General features: G+C 40.8%; 1 protein-coding gene across 1 annotated transcript; it reads right to left on the reverse strand.

Annotated features, from left to right (window-relative positions):
* Window positions 1–706: 706 nt before the first annotated feature.
* Window positions 707–23,862, reverse strand: LOC138968425 (protein Red-like). Its single transcript, XM_070341007.1, has 18 exons — window positions 23,772–23,862; window positions 22,484–22,562; window positions 20,647–20,742; window positions 19,725–19,790; window positions 18,946–19,015; window positions 17,010–17,101; window positions 16,319–16,433; window positions 13,497–13,567; window positions 12,271–12,317; window positions 10,482–10,645; window positions 8,268–8,379; window positions 7,908–7,965; window positions 7,282–7,594; window positions 6,518–6,586; window positions 5,801–5,832; window positions 3,658–3,741; window positions 2,919–3,074; window positions 707–1,891 (listed from the first exon to the last, which is right to left on the reverse strand). Exons 1-18 carry the CDS (start codon window positions 23,779–23,781, stop codon window positions 1,723–1,725), a joined length of 1,803 nt encoding a protein of 600 aa, XP_070197108.1. The 5' UTR covers window positions 23,782–23,862; the 3' UTR covers window positions 707–1,722.
* Between the last annotated feature and the right edge of the window lie 334 nt (window positions 23,863–24,196).

Below are 24,196 nucleotides of genomic sequence, written 5' to 3' on the forward strand. Positions count from 1 at the left end.
ATGTGCCGAGTACTTTGAATGATGAGTATGCAGAATTTTATTCAGAAAAATAATTGAACATATGCCAGATTGTACCAAAAAAAATGTATTGTTGAGAATGAGAGAGTGTGTGTGCTTTGTGGTTGTGCTTATTGAAATACATTTTAGACAGTGCATTCATTGTCTCAATCACAAGACTAGTCTCTGTATGTTGATATGGCTGCCTGGTGGCTACTATCAAAGAGAGAGAGTGTGTGTGTGTGTGCGTGTGTGTGAGGAAACAGACAGAGAATGCTAGAGCGCGAAAGAAAAAACGCACACAAAAGATGACATACTTTCCATCATGACAATACTTAAACATCATGTGCTGTCATTCCTTGCTCGTCATTACCATCCTGAAGAAGTCAGCAACAGGCTGCCCCAAAAGTGTTCAAAGTTTCAAGATTTAAGTATACAAAAAACGGACAAACTACATGATACATTGTATAACATTTGATTCTTCTTACTCAAAATGACCACACTCTGGGTTTGGATGACCCATGTCAAATTTATAAGGTCACAGAATAAAATGATAGCTTTCTTGAGAGTTTATGGCAGCAGATGACAAAGGCGAGTCGTCTGAGCATTTGCTCCTCTTGATTGACAGCATGCAAGATTGCACAGTCATGTTTTGATGTGTTCACTCTATTACACTTTGTAACATTCGTCCACATGAAAGACAACTCAATTTGATTTCTTCACACACATTTATCTGTAATATGACAGTTCCAATCAATGTTCCTTGCATTGGCAATTTTTTTTTATTTAAACAAACTGTTTTCAAACATTGGTAAAAGTGGGTTTTTATATGAACACAATTATAAAGAACCCTCATAACTGCATGGAACTACTTTGTCAGGTATTCAAATCTTTTTAACTGCTCAGACCTGCGGACGACCACACACAACACAAAATTGACCCACAAAAAAGTATACATTTATAATTGACACAAGTTAAGTTCGTTTTTATCAAAATTGTACTATCCAGAAATTTTTCAAAAACAAAGAACTCCTGACTTAAAAATACAAGAAGGGCAATTTCGAACTTATTTCACAAACACTGAAGTCATTCAAAATTACTGTATCTGTCTGTTAAGGGCTATAACTTGGACATTTTTCAAAATGAATGATTTGTAAAAAGAACTACAAAATCTGTACTAAAAAACCTACATTGTAGACCCCAAAGTACATCATAAACAAATAACTATAATGTTAAAATGTCTGCATACAGTAAGCCTATGAACTCCTACATGCAAAGTTTTTCCCCTTTACTGCTCTGCCCAGTATGCACCAATATGCATACACATTCACACACGGACACACACACACATCTTTACTTGCAATCTTCCTAAAACCAAACTAATCTAACCATAGCAGATTCCAAATTATGGTCACTGTGTACGGAAAGCAAAGCAAATCTTAAAATGAAGATCCAGTTGAACTTCCTTTCCACGAAAATTTAAAAATTTCACAAACCAAAGGAATTCTGTACTCGCCAATACAAGGACAGCACAATACAATACAGAAGTTTTGCTTCTGAAAGCTTCACAGTCACTTTGTCGTTTAGATCACAAAAATTAAGTCTTAAAAGAAAGCAAGTCTTCAAAAGGTGGTCATTTTGCAGTTTTTACTCACAGAAAATCTGACAAATAAGATCTTAAAACGGAAAAAGGCTTAAAACAAGCGGTCTCAAAGAAAAAGCCATTCAGTATTTAGGTTTCTTGGACGATCCTTCTCCAACGGGAAGCTTGCGTTTTTCAATGATTCTGTTGATCTGCTGCAACTCTCGGTCCAGTTTTGCTTTTTCGTCTTTAGGCCCCCCTCGCCGCGTCTTGCGTCCGTCAGACATCTTGACACCGTACTGGAAGGCAGCTCTGCAAATAATAAAATAACGTAAAATTAAATAAAAGAAAGTGTAAAAAGAAAACCTCTAAAGAGGAAGAAACGTGCAAGACATACCATTACAACACAAATTTGTTGATTTTTGTTTCCAAAGAAAAGAAAATCAAGCATAATATTCACCTCATAAAACAGCTGCAACTTTAAACAAAAAAGCCATGATTCACACAAGTGCACACTATGCCCTGGACTAGTGCATGAGACAGTCTTGCCTTTAGCTGTCCATCTCCCCACATCCACACAAAAAACTTAAGAAAAGCTACTATCATACACACACACACACACACACACACACACACACACACACACACACACACACACACTCACACAAATACTTGTACACTAATTTTTTTTTTTTACCTCATCCACACTTTCCTCATGGCAGTCACACACACACACACACACACACACACACACACACCAACACACACACACACACCAACACACACACACACCAACACACACACACACACACACACACCAACACACACACACACCAACACACACACACACACACACACACACCAACACACACACACACACACACACACACACCCCTCCCCCAGTACTCAACATCTACTACATCCACAGCAATCATTAGTCACTGACTTTGGCAAGGCCTCTGCTGGAAATGTAACACACACACACCAACACACACACCAACACACACACACACAAACACACCCCTCCCCCAGAAATCAACATCTACAACATCCACAGCAATCATTAGTCACTGACTTAGGCAAGGCCTCTGCTGGAAATGTAACACACACACACACACACACACACACACACACACACACACACACACACACACACACACCGCTACTGCCACCCATCTTTCACCGATAACAACAGCCCAAAATACACCATCACTTGGGCAAGACCTCTCAGCTGGATATGAAGCTGCTGTATTCCTTCTGCATGTCAAAATCTCCTGACTCCCCCCTCCCACAACCCCCCCCCCCCCCAAAAAAAAACACCCAAACAAACATCACATACTTTGGCAAGGCCTCCCTGCTGGACATGTAGCTGCTATATTCTTCCTGTGTGTCAAAGTCCCATCTGCCGACCGGCCCCTTCTTGTTGCCTTGGTCCATCTTGGTGTAGTCGGCCTCGTCGTCAGAATCGTCGATTGCGTCGGCCGACTCCATCATGCTGTTGACGACAGTCAAGGTTGGTCGGTGAAAAACAGCATTGAAGATTGAATGATAATAAGGGTGTTTTATGAACATTTGAATAAATAATAAGTGTTTTTATGGTGCAAATCTTAAAATAGTTATGAGCCGGTCGGTGAACAGAAGCATCACAGATTGAATAATATTGAAAGGACACCTTCTGTCGTCCTCTACCAAAATATACTTCTCCTGACAGGCCACTTTCAACTGGTCGCAAGAGTGTCCTCTGATAGCAGTCTTTGTAATGTGCAATTGTTGGTCGTCTTTTGAGCTTTTGGGTATTTATCAGCTTGTATCTTGTTAATCTAAATCAAATGAGGTAGAGCGCTATTTCAAAATCTGAGAAACTAAGGGACGTAAGCGCTGTAAATGCAAACGACATGTGCAACAAAAGTGAGGGTAACGCGGAACCAATCTCCTGGCACCCGAGAGAACAAGCAGCATTGAAATGAAAAAGTGACTTTCATCCTCATAACTGTCATTTACTCTTGTTGCACAATTCTTGTTTCTTGTTAATTTTCTACAGAGCATGACGTAAACTGCAGCCTGCTTACTGGACTTACCCAGGATAGCATTCAGCGTAACTGTCGATCTCTGTCTTGGCCTTCAGCTTCTTGATGCGATCTTCCTCCACCTTGGCTGTCAGTCTGCACAATAATAATATAATAATAGTAATAATAATAATAATAATTATTATTATTGTCACTAAGTACTGGTGTCACATGACTGATGTGAACCAGTTGATTGGCTAATGGCGATGCGCTTAAATCTGTTAGCGCACTCTTGGAGTGCGCTAACTCCAAGAGTGCGCTAACTTTTTCACAGAGCGTATTCTTACGCCCTTTGCCAAAGCGAGACTGTACTCTCATCCTCAGAATTAATTAATGACATGTAGCTTATATTCTCCACCTTACCAAAAAGTAACAATAAATTTCCTGCGGCTCAAAGCAGAAGTGTGTTTTTTCTGACAGATCGCAGGCGCCTGTGCCACAGTGAATCCCACTGATCTAAAAATAGAAGCGGCTGTGTCTCTTCCACAATGGTCTCTTCTCGTTTTGACTTGCAAAGATTCTTCTCATATGCCGTGTTAGTGGCATGTAGCTTATTAACCACATTACCAAATGATGAGTTAGTATAAAATTCCCAGCGGCAAACACAAAACACAAGTGTTATTCCGATAACGTACCAGCAAGACTCTGTTATAGTAGACTACACTGAAATACGACTGCAATGAATGGTTTCCGAATTATTATTTCAAGGCAACAACAATTGGAATCGAAAACGTGTAGGGTTAAGAACGTTCTTACCATGTATAAAACTTATTACCAGCCTGCCTCATGCGTGCAGACGAGCAATTTTTGTTTTTTAAATGAGACTGCAGTGCAGTGGTTCGATTGCCCTAGCCGCCTAGCAGACAACATAAACCCCGCTGCAAATTAACATGTTGGTCGAATGTGAACAAACAAACGATGGGGATATAATACCTGTAGAGTTCAGAGTATTCTTACCGTTCATATATAAGTACCAGACTCCCCGATGAGTACACGAGAAACATACCACATTTACTTTGAAAATGTGCTAACCGTGGCCATGGAGTCAATTCAAGGGGCAACACTCTGCACAGTCAATCTGTCGAAGCTCGATGAAGGTTTCGAATCGCAAATAACTAAGAGCACAGTCCTTTCTCCGAGTTTAAATGAGGTCTGTATGAAAGATCATCACTTTTTAGCTTAACGCTACACTGGAATTTACCAACAGAAATTAAAACAAGAGTTTGCGTGTGACGAAAGCACGACACACTTGAGACAGCCCACACAAAAGTAGATCTGACACAAACCTGACCACACAGTTACGCCTATCCAAATGCGCGTTGCAAAATGTGCGTTTTGAATCTTCTTTTTTCTCTGGCGGTACTGACAATATCGTTATTGAAACAATCCCAGTGCACTTAGGGATTTATAGAGCAAATCTCGAAAATAATTATTGAACTCAGCGCTATGCGCTTCGTTCAATAATGAATTTTCTCGATTTGTTCTATAAATCTCTTAGTGCACTGGGATGTCTCAATAACTTAAATTATAATAATGACAGTTTATAAAGCGCAAACCACAGTAATCTCTGCCCATATAAACTATGAATAAGAACATACTCTTTCACATAACATCAAACACATACATTCTGGAAAATAACATAACAATATTCCTACAAAATATTAACCACTTGTTGACAATAGCATGCAGAAAACTCATATTTTCCAAGAGTATGCACTCCTCCACAACACATAAAAACCTAGCAGAGTTATTTCCAGAATTTGTGTATTGAAGTACTGAATATCAACGCAAAAAAACATTTGGAATAAAATGTTCAAAACTGACTCTAAACTATCAATACGTTTGTTGTGGGTTTTTTTTTATCATGAAAATAAAAACATAAACATTAAAGCACTGAGTGTGAATATTTAAGCAAAATTTGTTATACAATTGTCTAAACTGACTCTCAAACAAACAACCTGTTGTTTTTTTAACCACGCAATTAAAAACATAAACATTAAAGCACTGAGTGTGAATAAAAAAAACTAAATTTGGAATACAAATTACCATTTTCTAAACGGACTTCGACTAAATACAATCCACTAAAACAAAAGTTTGATATAGTGAACACTTTATTGAAAAACTTATATGGAAATAGATAAAAGTTGTAACTTACTTTTTTTTCTCCTCCTCCAACTCAGCGTAACCCTGAAAAATACAACATAAATCTGTCAAACTTTCAGGTTTTTACACACACACACACACACACACACACACACACACACACATTTGTTCTTAGTCACTGTTCAACAAATAAAAGTACAAAATAAATCTTTGAAACTTTCAACTTTTGATATCAACACAAACACACACACACACACACACACACACACACACACACACACACACACACACACACACACACACATTTGCTTCTAGTTACTGTTCAACAACAAAAAGTACAAAATAACACTGTATTGTCCATTAGAATGAATACATTACAATAGAACATTTTCTTGAATGCATCTAAGGCCAAAAAAAAAAAATTGTCTGTTTAGGGTAACATGACCAAAAAAAGTAGGGTCGGTAGGTAGGTAAAGGTTTTTTTTGTTTTTTTTTGTTTTTTGGTTTTTTTTTTGTAAATGCTATGTTGGCTGAACATTCACTTCTTATATTTGATGAATACATGTTTCAAAACTAACGTATAAATAAAACAGAGAGAAAGGGAGAGAAAGAAACGCCAAATGTCTCTTTTTAGCATTTTTACCTCTTTTTTTTTTTTTTTTTTTTTTGAAATCAAAAAAAAGTTTTTGGGTCGGCGCCAAATCGATAGGGTCGGTCGGGTTACCCTAAACAGACAATTTTTTTTTTTTGGCCTAACAAAGATCCTCACCTTAAACCTGTCATTTATGGTTCGCACCAGATCCCTCGCTGTCTGAGAAGGCTTTTCTTTTTCTTCATCCTGAAATAACGAGAAAAGAATGTCAGAGGCATAAAACACAAAGAACCAAATGCCATTGCCAACGGACAGCTGTAACCAACAACAGATTGTGTGTGTGTTGTGTTGTGTTGGTGTGGTGTGGTGTGGTGAGGTGTGGTGGTGTGGTGTGGTGTTGGTGTGGGGTTGGTGTGGTGTGGTGTGGTGTGGTGTGGTGTGATGTTCATTACCAACTTTTATCTCCTTGCTTTTTACCCCTTTTAAAGAGCTAAACAATCTAAAGTACCTTTCTTTTTTTTGAAAGCAGGTGTAACTTACAGAGAACTCAAGTACTTGATGTTCACATTTTTTCTTTCATTTAATTTGCCCTATTATCCCATAGCTGGGAAATTTGAGTGGCTTCCTCCCAGTGGAAAGCTAGCAGTAACAGAGTGGCGCTACCCAGGTGTGTGTGTGTTTAGGTGTAACCAGCCACCTGCACTTCTGGCACAATGATCAAGGTCAATTACGTGCCACTGTGGTGACATGAGTGTGGGACATGGGTCTCTGAGTCTGCACATAAAGTTGACTCAAGTCCGTCCCGGCCTGGATGGAAACCCATGACCTTAGGATCACAAGTCCAGTGCTCTATCAACTGAGCTACCGGCCCCCTTCCTCTGCATCAAACAAAAATAAGAAGATAAAATACTGCAGAACAAAAAGCCTTCACATTCTCTCACCTCCTCAGCCGGTTTTTCAAAGTAAGACTTCCTCTGTCTCTCTCGCTCACGGGCCCTCTCTCCATCTCTGTCCCGTCCTCGCTCTCTGTCTCGATCTCTGTCCCTTCCGCGCTCTCTGTCCCTGTCTCGATCTCTGTCCCGATCACGCTCATGATCTCGCCTCTCTCTGTCCCGTTCGTGGTCTCTGTCCCGACGCTCTCTGTCTCGCGGATCACGGTCTCTGTCCTTGTCTCTGTCTCTGTCTTTGCGATCTTTCTTGTCCTTGGGTTTGACAAAGGACGGGATATACTCCCCAACGTCTCCCCCATAGATGCTGCAATCACAGATGATCAAGAGATCAAAAACCAGAGCTACCAACCCATGTGAAGCCTCTTCAGAAAAAGTGTGTTGATAAAATACTTTGAAAATGATCATTTTATTGCAAGAAAGAGGTTGACAATGACAAAATTACATTGCACATGATTCTATGGTGTTCAAAGTGCTAAAAATGCTAAAAATGCTGGGAACCCAAAATACGTTTTCGGAGCAATATTCCGTGCATGCAATCTCTGGCCTTAGATCATCTAAATGATGACAAGAAATATGCCTTAAATCTATTAAATGATGACAAGAAATATCCAAGTTACCTGTCCTCCATGGGTAAGCCCTTGTCTCTACTTGGCTTTTCTTCCTCCTTCACTTTTCCTGCAAAGAAAATTTCAGTCAGTATTGAAAATAAAAAACAAGTCGCGTAAAGCAAAATTTATACATTTAGTCAATCTGTCAAACTCGCAGAAAGATACTGAACGCACTGCATTTCACAAAGACAATGCTTTGCTGATTACCGCGACCCAGCACCCCCCACCCCATCATATATTCACGATTAACACTTCCACCCCCGCCATCAAGTTCCTTGACGTCAGCCAATGCCGAGTCAACCATATAGATGATATACATACTATATTAATGCACATTGAGCCCACAAATTTGTGACATAAATGTCTTACCTTTCTCCTTCTTCTTGAGTTTCTTCTGCTCTCGCTTGCCTTGACGCAGGTAGGAGAGAATCTGCGTCAGCTTGTTGATGACAATGTCATTGGTCGTGAGAGTTGTCGTAGTCTGAAAACAAAATGCAAATATAAACACAAACGTGAATGGAACAATGTGCAAAGTGGACCACCCATTTTTGAGACCTTAATAAAAACGTAGGAAATCTGGTCTTCAAATGAGTGTCTTCTTCTTCTTCTGCGTTGGTGGGCTGAAACTCCCACGTACACTCGTGTTTTTTGCACGAGTGGAATTTTACGTGTAGGACCGTTTTTTACCCCGCCATTTAGGCAGCCATACGCCGCTTTCGGGGGAAGCATGCTGGGTATTTTCATGTTTCTATAACCCACCGAACTCTGACATGGATTACAGGATCTTTTTCGTGCGCACTTGGTCTTGTGCTTGCGTGTACACACGGGGGTGTTCGGACACCGAGGAGAGTCTGCACACAAAGTTGACTCTGAGAAATAAATCTCTCGCCGAACGTGGGGACGAACTCATGCTGACAGCGGCCAACTGGATACAAATCCAGCGCGCTACCGACTGAGCTATATCCCCGCCCAAAGGAGTGTCTTTATATTGAAGTTAAAATTAAAGAAATTATGAAGAGAAAATCCAAAATCAAGCAGGGTCTAAAAATGGATGAAGTTTGAAATAGGGGGATCCTAAAAGGGGGTTTGCAAAGAATACAGAGCCCGTACTTGCATGACACAAGGATGCTCAGTAATTCCCTTGCCGTTACTCATAAATATAGAAATGTAAGTCAGGCCTGGGAATGAGTAAAAGTGGTTTGGGAGTACTGACGGGAAAATTTTTGCGTTTTAAGCATTTTTAAGGGCACACGGAGGCTCTTTTACGACGAAAGGTGTGTCATTCCCAGGCCTGATAATTAGTGGCTTCAAGACTGGCATCATCAGTAACTGATGCATCAAATTTTGAGAGGAATTATTTTTCACAGTGACACCCCCTTTTAACACCGTCTCCCACTCCGTTTTCACAGATTTTCTGTTGATAACCTGTGTAAATGTACCCCCATCTTCTTCTTCTTCTTGTGGTTCGCTGTTAGATCGTCAGTCCGGACTGCAGGGCGAAACGTGCTGTCCTCTCCAAGTCCTCTTTGGGGCCGTATAGCTTCTTTTGTAGCGCTGTCTCCTCTGGCCAGGTGGTGTCCCTCAGAGCACTGTGGTATGGACAAGCCTGCAGGATGTGCTCTGCTGTCTGATTCTTGCCACATGGACATAGGGGGGAGGGAACTAGCTTCAGCTTTGTGGCCATATGATGGTTTAGTCTGTTATGTCCAGTGCGAAGTCTGAGTAGGACGACTTGTTCTTCACGTTGGAGCAGGTGGTAGTCATCTTTCTCCGCTCTGGTTTTCCTCTTGTTTTTGATGATTGTCTTTTTTTCTTGTACTGCAGCTGGGACGTGAACTGTTCTTTTGAGGCACCTTCCTTGGCATAGGGGGTAAAAATCAAGGGTCTGCCAAACCCGGCAAATGCAGTAGGCACCCCCATTTTACGACTCCCTCCTTTCTAAGACCTCATTTCCTCAGAGTTTTGGAGATCTTAAAGGGGGTTTTCACTGTACCAGCAGGAACTGGTCAAGTTGCCCACTGAAAATTCATCATACATTCTGTCATTTCTTCTTCTTCTTCAGCCTTTCAGAAATTCTGGTGACGTGTGAGCTTGTTTGCCCATTTGGGTTCCCTACACTATACTCTGAGAGCATAGTCAGCTTCACTCCGCTTTCGTTGGGTAGGCATGCTGGGTATTTTCGTGTTTCCATAACCACCCGAACTCCAACATGGATTTCAGGATCTTTTCCGTGTGCACTTGGTCTTGTGCTTGCGTTGACCTGGGAGATCGGAAAAATCTCCACTTTTAACCCACCAGGCGGCCGCGGCCGGGATTAGAACTCACGACCTTCCGATCAAGAGGCCGACGTCTTACCACCCCACCACAGCGCCCATCGTTTTGGAGATCTTAAAGGGGGGTTTCACTATACCGCCGGGAACTGCTCAAGTTCCCCACTGAAAATTCATCATACATTCTGTCATTCAAAACCAACAACAAAACACATTTTCAATGACAGAATGATTTTATGATGAAACCCCTGCGACTAGCCACAGTATAAAACAAAACATCATTCTAAAATCATATGCAATTTTTTTCACCCACCTCAAGACTTGGGCAGTCAGCTTTGCTGCGAATGACAGTGTTGGGAATTTCAAAGTCTCCAAATTCATCCTCAAGGTCAACGACGTACGCCATTCTCTTCGGCAGAAACAGCTCGTTCCGCTCTGGGGGCCTGGTCTTGAACAGTGTGCGGTAAATGTTGCGTCCTGGCAAGAACAATGGCAAGGTAAGGTAAATACAAAACAACAAAAACAAAAAGTCGCGTAAGGCGAAAATACAATATTTAGTCAAGTAGCTGTCGAACTCACAGAATGAAACTCATGAACGCAATGCCATTTTACTCGTAGCATCGTCAGGCCACCGCTCATGGCAAAGGCAGTGAAATTGACAAGAAGAGCGGGGTAGTAGTTGCGCTAAGAAGGATAGCACGCTTTTCTGTACCTCTCTTTGTTTTAACTTTCTGAGCGTGTTTTTAATCCAAACATATCATATCTATATGTTTTTGGAATCAGGAACCCACAAGGAATAAGATGAAAGTGTTTTTAAATTGATTTCGACAATTTAATTTTGATAATAATTTTTATATATTTAATTTTCAGAGCTTGTTTTTAATCCGAATATAACATATTTATATGTTTTTGAAATCAGCAAATGATGGAGAATAAGATAAACGTAAATTTGGATCGTTTTATAAATTTTTATTTTTTTTTACAATTTTCCGATTTTTAATGACCAAAGTCATTAATTAATTTTTAAGCCACCAAGCTGAAATGCAATACCGAACCCCGGGCTTCGTCGAAGATTACTTGACCAAAATTTGAACCAATTTGGTTGAAAAATGAGGGCGTGACAGTGCCGCCTCAACTTTCACGAAAAGCCGGATATGACGTCATCAAAGACATTTATCAAAAAAATGAAAAAAACGTTCGGGGATTCCATACCCAGGAACTCTCATGTCAAATTTCATAAAGATCGGTCCAGTAGTTTAGTCTGAATCGCTCTACACACACACACAGACACACACACACACACACACGCACGCACACACGCACGCACATACACCACGACCCTCGTTTCGATTCCCCCTCGATGTTAAAATATTTAGTCAAAACTTGACTAAATATAAAAAGTCAGAGTTTATAAAATCAACTACATGAATAGCATTAATCCTCTTATTAATAATTATGATTTTTATTGCAGAGACCTTGACATGAAAACACATGATTATTTCTCTAGTAAATTTACCTTACACACACACACGCATACACACGCACACACACTCTCTCTCTATATATATAGCTCTCTCACACTGATTTTCTCATCATAACTCATGTATACCTCATTACAACCAATAACATTAATCCACAGTTTTCCAGTGTTATAAAGCAATGCATACCTATCTTTGTGTTATAAAGCAATGCATACCTATCTTTGTGTTATAAAGCAATGCATACCTATCTTTGTGTTATAAAGCAATGCATACCTATCTTTGTGTTATAAAGCAATGCATACCTATCTTTGTGTTATAAAGCAATGCATACCTATCTTTGTGTTATAAAGCAATGCATACCTATCTTTGTGTTATAAAGCAATGCATACCTATCTTTGTGTTATAAAGCAATGCATACCTATCTTTGTGTTATAAAGCAATGCATACCTATCTTTGTGTTATAAAGCAATGCATACCTATCTTTGTGTTATAAAGCAATGCATACCTATCTTTGTGTTATAAAGCAATGCATACCTATCTTTGTGTTATAAAGCAATGCATACCTATCTTTGTGTTATAAAGCAATGCATACCTATCTTTGTGTTATAAAGCAATGCATACCTATTTTTGTCTTGAACTGTATCTTCTCCTCAGGGTCCTCTTCTTCTCTGAAAAAAGCAGTACAATAAAGTAAATTACAAAAAATAAATCAAACAGAACTGAAAAAGCCACACAATTCAGTGAATAACAAAACTACGCTATAACCAATACAGCATTGTGACAAAAATACTGACAGAATAAAAAAAAAAAGGCATAGAGACTGTGCCAAAAGGTGACGTTTTCATGTCAGTATGTCCCAAATGACATCACCAGTACATTTTTCATTCTATCTAATCTGTTTTCGTTCTATTTTTTCTAATAACATGCGTTAACAATTGATTGCCAACTGGAATGGAAGAGCACAAAAAGTGTAACTTGATATGTAGTTTCTCTAGAGGGAAAAACATCTTCCACTTTCATGTCAGTGTGTCCCATGCAACATACATTTGCCAAACAGCTATGTGCAAGTAGATTATTTGTTAGTGGTATAGAAAATACTGATCAACAATTAAAGTCAGTTTTCACATTCATTTTCTACCTATTTCTTATTTGTTTATTCTGTTGGCAATGGTGAAATGTCAGCAATCGTGTGTCATTCGGGACAGTAGACATGACACCTGACCTTTTGGCACAGTCTCCATAACAAAAAATTAAAATTCACCAGAAAGCACACTATGTTTAAAGCAGAGCTGAAAGTAGTAAAAAGGTCTTAAAAAGCATCTTTTTTTGCTGTTTCACATAATTCTAGACAGTTTTGATACAACAGTCACATGGGAAGCCATTATTTGACTCTTTTGAAAAAGGAGACACAGTAAAATAAACTTAAAAAAACTTTCACGACTGCGACAAACAAAGAAAATTAAGTTTTAACCCTTCGACTGCCGGAAGAACTTAATTAAAAAATACAATGAATAAACATAGCACACAAGCTAACAACCATACCAAATATGAGGGGAAGCAATCCTCTTGTTGCAATTCAAGGGGGCAATACACAAGGGTTGTTTTCCTCAGTGTTGATTTTGTTATTATTGCAAAGTATTTAATCGATCAGTATTATGGCAGTCGCAAGATAAATTCCTAAAATGAAGGTAGACTTACAGACATAATACACAGAAGACCTGAATAAACAATCTTCAAAACGGGTTGGGGTGGGGCAAAACTTGAGGAATAAACTTTTTTTGGTTTTTTTGTGGGTTTTTTTTGTAATGGAGATTCCTCTGTAACCAAAAGCAAGATGCAGAACTCACTTGCTCTGGGTGAAAACATCTTCCATCTCCTCTTCATCTTCCCTCTCCTTGTAGTTGATTTCTGCGCGAACCTGGTCAAAGCAAAAATCATCATCAAGAAAACAAACAAAATGTTATTAACTAGACACAATGACAACTGATGCAGTTGGCTAGTGAGGTGCGACATTTATTTGTCAGGCTGTTTTAATAATAATAATAATAATAATAATGCATAATATTTATTTAGCGCATGTATCCAGGGTTTAACCCTGCTCAAAGCGCCGTACAATCAACATACTACGACAACATAACATCATATACAGTGCAATCCCACACATATCAATGAATAACACACTGCTCTATAAAACGTTATCACACACATATCAATGAATAACACATTGCTCTATAAAACGTTATCACACACATATCAATGAATAACACATTGCTCTATAAAACGTTATCACACACATATCAATGAATAACACATTGCTCTATAAAACGTTATCACACACATATCAATGAATAACACATTGCTCTATAAAACGTTATCACACACATATCAATGAATAACACATTGCTCTATAAAACGTTATCACACACATATCAATGAATAACACATTGCTCTATAAAACGTTATCACACACATATCAATGAATAACACATTGCTCTATAAAACGTTATCACACACATATCAATGAATAACACATTGCTCTATAAAACGTTATCACACACATATCAATGAATAACACATTGCTCTATAAAACGTTATCACACACATATCAATGAATAACACATTGCTCTATAAAACGTTATCACACACATATCAATGAATAACACATTGCTCTATAAAACGTTATCACACACATATCAATGAATAACACATTGCTCTGTAAAACATCACACACATATCAATGAATAACACATTGCTCTGTAACACATCACACACATATCAATGACTAACACATTGCTCTATAACACATCACACACATATCAATGAATAACACATTGCTCTATAAAATATAATCACAAACACACGCACGGGCACACACACGCACTACATAAAACACATTGCACAATAATACATTATCACAAACATACGCACTCATGCGCACATCAAAGCGTCAAAAAGCGTGCGCAAAAAACATACGTGAAAAACTATGTACAGAACATGGGACAAAAGTGACCATGAGGAACGAACCCGGCTTGAAAACGTATTTCACGGTAAATGTTTGGCGGAAAAGGTGTGTTTTTAGTTTTGATTTGAACTGAGATAGGGAAGAACAACTGCGAAGGTCAGCGGGCAGTGAATTCCAAACAGAAGGGATAAAAGGATAACAACCCAAGGAAAAGGCCGTCAGATCACTTCCAAACTTATACAGGGCGTTTCCAGTTGTACCATTTTTGTTTGTTTGTTTGCTTAACGCCCAGCCGACCACGAAGGGCCATATCAGGGTGGAGCTGCTTTGACATATAACGTGTGCCACACACAAGACAGAAGTCGCAGCACAGGCTTCATGTCTCACCCAGTCACATTATTCTGACACCGGACCAACCAGTCCTAGCACTTACCCCATAATGCCAGACGCCAGGCGGAGCAGCCACTAGATTGCCAATTTTAAAGTCTTAGGTATGACCCGGCCGGGGTTCGAACCCACGACCTCCCGATTACGGGGCGGACGCCTTACCACTAGGCCAACCGTGCCGGTAGTTGTACCATAAGATTCTGCATTACAAATAATGCTACAGTGGAACCCCTCTTTGAAGACAAAAAAAGTCTGAGAAATTGAGGTCTGAAAAAGGAGGGAGTCTTAAAATGGGGGTACATTTACACAGGTTATCAACAGAATATATGAGAAAACAGGGTCTTAAAATGCAGGGAGTCTTAAAAGGGGGGTTTCACTGGACCGCCTTTGGAAGACCTGATTTTCTCAGAGTTGGAGAGGTCTTCTTCTTCTTCTTCTTCTGCGTTCGTGGGCTGAAACTCCCACGTACACTCGTGTTTTTTGCACGAGTGGAATTTTACGTGTATGACCGTTTTTACCCCGCCATTTAGGCAGCCATACGCCGCTTTCGGAGGAAGCATGCTGGGTATTTTTGTGTTTCTATAACCCACCGAACTCTGACATGGATTACAGGATCTTTTTCGTGCGCACTTGGTCTTGTGCTTGCGTGTACACACAGGGGGGTGTTCGGACACCGAGGAGAGTCTGCACAAAAAGTTGACTGAGAAATAAATCTCTCGCCGAACGTGGGGACGAACTCACGCTGACAGCGGCCAACTGGATACAAATCCAGCGCGCTACCGACTGAGCTACATCCCCGCCCTGACTGAGCTACATCCCCGCCCTGACTGAGCTACATCCCCGCCCTGACTGAGCTACATCCCCGCCCTGACTGAGCTACATCCCCGCCCTGACTGAGCTACATCCCCGCCCTGACTGAGCTACATCCCCGCCCTGACTGAGCTACATCCCCGCCCTGACTGAGCTACATCCCCGCCCTGACTGAGCTACATCCCCGCCCTGACTGAGCTACATCCCCGCCCTGACTGAGCTACATCCCCGCCCTGACTGAGCTACATCCCCGCCCTGACTGAGCTACATCCCCGCCCCGGAGAGGTCTTAGAACAGAAGTAAATGTAGAACCCCCTTTTAAGACCTCCAAATATCTGAGAAAAATCAGGTCTGAAAATGGGGGTAAATTTAAAGAAGTTTTGAACAGAAAGTCTAAGAAAACCAGGTTTTAAAAGGGAGTAAGTCTTAAATTGGGGAGCAGGGGGGGGGGGGGGTGTGTGTGTGTGTGTGTGTGTTTAAAGGTAGGCTTCACTGTACCACTGTACTTACTTTGTCCAGCAGTGCGAAGTCCAAGCCTTTGACCAAGTGAGTGTGCTCCATGTCACCGCCAAGGTATTTGGACTCCTGAATCATCTGCTTTCTTCTTTCAGCGTAGTTCTCCACCCTATCGGCATGTGAAAAGTGTCGAGAAAATCATTACAAGGTGATATTATTACAATAAAAGATAAAATCAAAATGTTAAGACACGAGAATAGTTCCATATTAATGCATCATTCACACAGTGGGAACCCCCCTAATCTAGACCTCCAAAATAGTTAGAAAATCAGGCTTAAGCTGGGGGGGGGGGGGGGGGGGTTTAGATTGGAAGGGAGGAGGGCTTCTACTGTACATCACCATCGGATTTGCATGTATGTATCCTCTGACTTTAATTTAACAAACAAACAAATGCAAATGAATACAAAGTGAACAGCACACTTTTGAAAGGACCCGCCTCCCAGTCAAGTACATGTACAATGATTTGATTTGATGATGTAGTGTAAAGTTAGCGAACCTAGAACGTTGCAGCAGAAACACAAAAATAGGGGAAACCCCTGATTTGATGACGTTGTGCAAAGTTCGCCGAACTAGCTAGTTCGCCTTGGTTTGGATGTAGTTAGTAGTAGGCTTAAGACAATGAGTGACACAACCGTTGGACGCTGAAGAAGAAGAAGATGAACGGAGAAAGAAAGGATGAACTTACGACTTTGCATCAGGAGCGACAGCTCTGTAGTCGGCGGTGGTGCTGAGGGAATCAGGTTGGTCGATACCCTGCCCGTCTCTTCTCTCCCTTGCCTGGTGACAACATACATTCGCCACATACATTTCATTTTTTTCATTTTTATTTTTTTATTATCCCATCACTGGGAAATTTGGATAGCTTCCTTCCCGTGGAAATCTAGCAGCAACATGAGTCGCACTACCCAGGTGTAATCAGCCACCTGCACCTTTGGCAGTATGACCGAGGTCTTTTACGGATTCGAATCCGTGACCTGCGGATCACAGGTCCAGTGCCCCATCAACTGAACTACCGGGCCCTGTACTTTCAAACCAACCTCTTCAGCTTCTTCTTCTTCTGCGTTCGTGGGCTGAAACTCCCACGTACACTCGTGTTTTTTGCACGAGTGGAATTTTACGTGTATGACCGTTTTTTTACCCCGCCATTTAGGCAGCCATACGCCGTTTTCGGAGGAAGCATGCTGGGTATTTTCGTGTTTCTATAACCCACCGAAATCTGACATGGATTACAGGATCTTTTTCGTGCGCACTTGGTCTTGTGCTTGTGTGTACACACGGGGGGTGTTCGGACACCGAGGAGAGTCTGCACACAAAGTTGACTCTCAGAAATAAATCTCTCGCCGAACGTGGGGACGAACTCACGCTGACAGCGGCCAACTGGATACAAATCCAGCGCGCTACCAACTGAGCTACATCCCCGCCCAACCTCTTCAGCTGATGTGAGATGTTTGTGCAATGCATAGTACGTAATAACTCACTGTAGAAACTAGATAACAGTTCATGTGACCAATATGTATTACATTTTTACTAAGAAAACCAAGGGCACAACAAAATAATGATGCAAAAATTAAAACTACATGTATATAATAATAAATGTAAGACTGCTTTATGAACCTTTATATGCAGATGACAGCTGGAGGCATCTGTTTAATGTTGATTTTTAGTGCAAATTATTAATCACTGAATGTACAGCATTTTATGTTTTTAATATGACACTGACCTACAATGTTTCTTATTCTCTGCACACATTAAGCAAAAAAAGCTGTTGTGACTGTTTCTTCAAAGTCAAACTAAGCCAGTGTCCCTAACATAGATAGGTAAGGTTGGTATTATCCTGATAGAAATGTAAGTTCCTTTATCCACATGGAAAGCAAGCTGTCACACAGTATGGCACTACCCTTTTTCTACATGTATATATATGTGTGGTTTTCTAACCCTGAGACTTACGCTGTGAACTTGCGATCTTTATCATGCGCCTGCATGCAAACGGGAATGTTCAGACACCAAGGAGAGTCTGCACAACGTTGACTCGGGGAAATAAATCCCTAGCTGAACCCAGGGATTGAAACCTACACCGATAGCAATGGACTGTTTGAAAACCAGCGCTCTACCGACTGAGCTATCTCCAAAGCCAGCACTCTACCAACTGAGCTATCTCCAAAGCCAGCGCTCTACCAACTGAGCTATCTCCAAAGCCAGCGCTCTACCGACTGAGCTATCTCCAAAGCCAGCGCTCTACCGACTGAGCTATCTCCAAAGCCAGCGCTCTACCGACTGAGCTATCTCCCCACCCCCTGCATAGAAAAGAACACCACTTGTAAAAGAAAAGCTGTGGCTTGGTAAGAGGGTGTATAAGTCACTGCAGAAACAAAAGTAAATACATTTTAATTCTCTTATCACAAAGTGTCAGTTTGTAGTACAGTGGAACTCCATTTTAAGACCTTGTTTTCTCAGACTTTCTGTTCACAACCTCCATAAAATGACCCCTATTTTAAAGCTCCCTCCTTAATAAGACCCAGTTTTCTCAGATTTTTGGAGGTCTCAAAAGGGGGGTTCCACTGTACATGTAAAATACATTCTAATTCTCTTATCACCAAGTGTCAGTTTGTACTTGTACTTACTCTGTCCCTGTATCTGGCGGACAGTTCCTTTTGTCTTTCCTCTTCGTCTCTTTTGAGCTTTGCGTAGTAGCTGGAGAGGAGAGATAACAGACAAATTGCAGTTACAAGAGCCAATGGTTGTTTCCCTCAACTCCCGCTTTAAACTTTGAGTATGCAGACACAGATATAGCACGGTTCAATCAGAAAGTAAAGAAAACCCAAAACTTTCTGTAAAAAAACAGACAGAGACTGTGAGAGAGACAAGTTAATATATATACAAAAGAGAGAGAGAGAGAGAGAGAGAGAGAGAGAGAGAGAGAGAGAGAGAGAGAGAGAGAGAGAGAGAGAGAGAGAGAGAGAAAGAGAGAGAGAGCAAGAGAAAGAAAGAGAGAGACATAGGGAGAGAGACATAGGGAGAGAGAAAGAGAGAGAGAGAGCGAGAGAGAGAGAAAAAGAGAGAGAGAGAGAAAGAGGGAAAGAGAGAGGAAAAGAGAGAGAGAGAGAGCAAGAGAAAGAAAGAGAGAGACATAGGGAGAGAGACATAGAGAGAGAAAGAGAGAGAGAGAGAGAGAGAGAGAGAGAGAGAGAGAGAGAAAGAGGGAAAGAGAGAGAAAGAGGGAAAGAGAGAGAGAGAGAAAGAGAGAGAGAGAGAAAGAGAGAGAGAGAGAGAGAAAGAGGGAAAGAGAGAGAGAGGGAAAGAGAGAGAGAGAGAGAGGGAGAAGAGAGAGGAAGATGTTTATACTTAAAAATGCCCAATAGATGATGCATGTGCACACACACTGTGATGATGCCCGCATTACCTCTTCTTCTTCTTTCTCCTTGTCGCTGGGTCCTCATCTTCATCTTCTTCTTTTTCTTGTTCTCTACTGCAACAAAAGTTCAAAAATAACAATAACAACACTTTATTGTCCATTAAAATATTGCATAAAAATGAAAAATGTTCTTTGGCACATCCTGCCTGCCTGCCTGTAAACAAGTATGACGAACATTTCATAAGAAAAATGAAGAAATCACTCAACAAGCTCTAAACGCAATTACAAAATATCGTCAAACAATCAACTCTTGTCTGGTTACAGTCCAGAGGCGCCTGTGATGTGAGGCCCCTCACACTTCCGGCAAGGACACGTTCTGATGTCCCCTTTGACTATTCTCTGGACCTCTTCTTCTTCTTCGTTCATGGGCTAAAACTCCCACCTTTACTCATGTTTTTGCACGAGTGGAGTTTTATGTGTATGATCGTTTTTACCCCGCCATTCAGGCAGCATACGCCGATTTCGGGGGAAGCATGCTGAATATTTTTGTGTTTCTATAACCCATCAAACTCTGACATGGATTACAGGATCTTTTCCGTGCGCACTTGGTCTTGAACTTGCGATAACACACAAAGGGGGATAAGCCACTAGCAGGTCTGCACATTACTTGACCTGTGAGACCGGAAAAGTCTTCACCCTTAACCTACCAGGCGTCTACGGCCGGGATTTGAACTCAAGAACTTCCGATTAGGAGGCCGATGTCTTATCCACTAGGCCACTGCGCCCGTCTATTATCTTGACCAAAATATACCTGTGATGACAGGCCACCTGCAATGAAGGGACAACCACTTTACACGCACATACCTCGCACTGTAAATAATGTTATGTTATTGTTTCAACCCCAATGATTGTACAGTGATTTGAGCAGGATTTAAACCCTGAACCGAAAAGTTGCACCAAAAATACTCACTCTCTCTGTGCCTCTCGGACAGTGGAAGAATAGGACGAAGAGGGACCACGCGGGGTCATGAGCAGCTTGCGGAAATCCTCATTTGTAAGTGGATGCCTTGAAAACAACAAACAGCATCACAATAGATGATTATCTTTTTACATAAAAAAAAGATAGATAATCATCTGTTTGCATTGAGAGAATACAGTGTAACCTTCTTCGAACTCGACTAAATAAAAAATATACAAAAATAAAAAGAATAAAAAGCCTACCTACCGACCCTATGTTTTTGGGTCACGTTACCCTAAACCAACATTTTTTTAATCAAATTTAGACAAACTTATACATCCCGAAACATTCCTTTTCTAACAGTTCGGGTTGCACTCTCATGGAACACATTGTCTAATGTTGTTAAAAGTGAAGGGGCTCACATCTATGAGAGGTGGCATAGGACAAATGTCCTGGACAATGCAAAAGTGATAGGACATTTGTCCTGAACAAAAATAAATCAATAGGATTTTTGTTGTTGTTGTCATGTTGCTTTATCGAAAAACAACAACCGTGAAAGGAGACTGTTAACCGGCTTGGAGCATTCAGAGTTGCGACCCATCGAAGCTCATTTCTATAAAAAGCACATAAAACCTCCCCAAGTTTTGTCTGCTTGGAGAAACACATCACTTCGCATAACATCGATAAAATAGCAAATCAAACTACTGCAAATTGGAAAGTACTGACAATGTCCCGATCAAATGAAAGAATAATCGGACAATGACCACTTAGTGACAAAAACAAAAGGACATATATGTCCTCTTGCATGAACAAGAAGAGCAAACGCTTGATCGAGTCACTTTCGCAGTTCTGAATATTATATGAGGCATCAGATGGACAGGAAGAAATTGCTATTCACAACACAATGAGTCACGTTCACATAAAATTTGAGCCCGGTCACTTTTATAGTTTCCGAGAAAAGCCCAACGTTAAGTTGTGTGTTGCCGAACAGAAAAGGCTAGTTATCTCCCTTGTTTTTCTGATAACGTTCGTAAAAGGCTACAGATGTAAATACTTTGATGTAAAGAATAATCCTACAAAGTTTCAATCACATCCGATGAACTTTGTCAAAGATATAAAATGTCTAATTTTTCCTTTGACGCTGACCTGTGACCTTGAAAAAGGTCAAAGGTCAACGAAACCATCGTTAAAGTGTAGAGGTCATTGGAGGTCACGACTAAACAAAATATGAGCCCGATCGCTTTGATAGTTTCCGAGAAAAGTCCAACGTTAAGGTGGTGTCTACGGACGGCCGGCCGGCCAGCCGGCCGGCCGGACAGACTAACACTGACCGATTACATAGAGTCACTTTTTCTCAAGTGACTCAAAAATGTATAGGACATAAAATTTGGAAAAAATATCCGTGTATGTCCAATGTCCGGATGTGAGCCCCTGAAAGTGCACAAAGCACGAACAGTAACACCATAAAGAATCTGCTGGAAAAAGAAAAAAATACTATTGAGACACTTTACCTGTACAGGCCTGAAAGTGGCGAGTATTTTACTCGTGAGTAGAAACATGTAACTGGCGAGTAGAAATGTTCATCTACTCGCCAAATGCGAGTAAAGTTGCTGAAACAAATTGTTGGTTTGGCTAGTAAAATTTGCTCTCTGGCTAATATATTTTCAGAATCACTAGCCTAAGGCTAGTACACCATTTTGTTTACTTTCAGGGCTACTGTATGAATGATGATTTATATTGAGGAAGCATTTTTGAGCATGCTATTGCAACCTACTACTTCTACATTAATGAAGACATTAAAGAATGATTCAAAGGCCCAAAAGGAATGAAATAATATAGAAGTGCTTACGCATCATCACCACCGTCATCCTTCGAGTCTCTGCGTGATGTTGGCGGCAGAGGGTTAGAAAACACCTCAGAAGAATCTCCTGCAAAAAAATACAACATCAAAAGTGAGTCTAATCTTGTGTGTGTGTACTCAGTCTGTGTGTGAGACAGTGAGAGACAGTGAGAGAGAGAGAGAGAGAGAGAGAGAGAGAGAGAGAGAGAGAGAGAGAGAGAGAGAGAGAGAGAGAGAGAGAGAGAGAGAGAGAGAGAGAGAGAGAGAGAGAGACAGACAGACAGAGACAGAGAGAGAGAATAACCCACGGTGCAATATTTTTAAATCAACCATTTGATGCATTTTTTAGAGATGGATACTGGAAATAACATTCCTATTATTTATTAATGCAAGCACTAGTCATATGCAGACTGGTTTTTATCTGGACATCCCCAGACATCTTTTTGATACTCATACTGACAGAAGACCCCAACCCGCATACTAAGGTGTTCCGCATTCTTCTTCTTCTTCCGTAGCGGACTGGGTTTTTGCGAACGTCTCAAGAGTCCTGCGGTTGAGTCACTGTTACCGAGAGTGGCTAGCTTCGGAGATTAAAAAGGTGGGGAGGTTAAAACTATGTACAGGGGAGAGTGCGTTCAAGGGGCTCTCATGCCCCGCTGCAGGAGACTGCTTTCTTTCTTTCTTTATTTGGTGTTTAACGTCGTTTTCAACCACGAAGGTTATATCGCGACGGGGAAAGGGGGGAGATGGGAAGGAGACTGCTGCCGAGACGGGAGTGAAACGACTCCAGGGAGGGGGCCGATGATATTTAAAGGCATATGTACGCGCTCCCGTGTTTACAAAGTGTAGTTTGCCCATAATCGATGTCAAACGCACCATAAGACCATGTAATGACGATATGTCGCCATGCGCGGACCATATACATGCATTACAGCTTGTTTTAGAGTCTCAAAAACTTTGGATGTAAACAAAGACGCGGAGTTATTTCCCTTGCGTCAACGCTACCTCTGTTGGCAAATCTATAAATAGGACGATCCAGATCAAAATGAAAATTAACATATCTCAACATTGAAGGGGTCCTAGACCACAATATTTTGCAGGGAACTTAATTTAGCATGTCTCCAGCTGTTGGTAAAGCAATTAGCGTGTATAGTCATCGAGTACATATGGCTCTAATGTTGGTTACTTATTGATTGAGAAAATCCTTGCTAACACTATATAAACACATCAGGGTGCCACTTTGCATCTAAGACACATTGTTAAAGACATGAATGCATACAAAAAAGCACGTCCTTACTGTCTGGCATGATGATAAGTAGTTAGTCGCGTTTCCCGAATATTTTCATCCAACCCAAAACATCCAACCGGAAGTGAACATGTTTGTCTCCGCGTTCACGACGAGATTTTAATTTGGAAAGCGATTGGCTAAAGAGATTGGCTCTTTGGTTTTGGAAAGAAGAAGAAAAAGACTCGCGGCCAGTTCAAAATGTCTTTTCCCAAAGCTGAACTAAAACGTTTTAACGACACCAAAGGTAATTCTTTATCGATGTGTGTTTTAAGAGACAGATACAAAGAGCACAATTTTTCTCGTAATTGTGATTTTTGGATAACTTTGTCTCGTCAAAACCTTTGTAATGCATTGGCTACCCTTGACCTTGTTGTACTTTGTACAAGCAAATTTGAACTTTTGTCGAAACCCAGAGTCGTGGAAACGGATCTGTT

Source organism: Littorina saxatilis, linkage group LG6, assembly GCF_037325665.1.
Source record: "Littorina saxatilis isolate snail1 linkage group LG6, US_GU_Lsax_2.0, whole genome shotgun sequence".
In the NCBI taxonomy this organism is placed as follows: Eukaryota; Metazoa; Mollusca; class Gastropoda; order Littorinimorpha; family Littorinidae; genus Littorina; species Littorina saxatilis.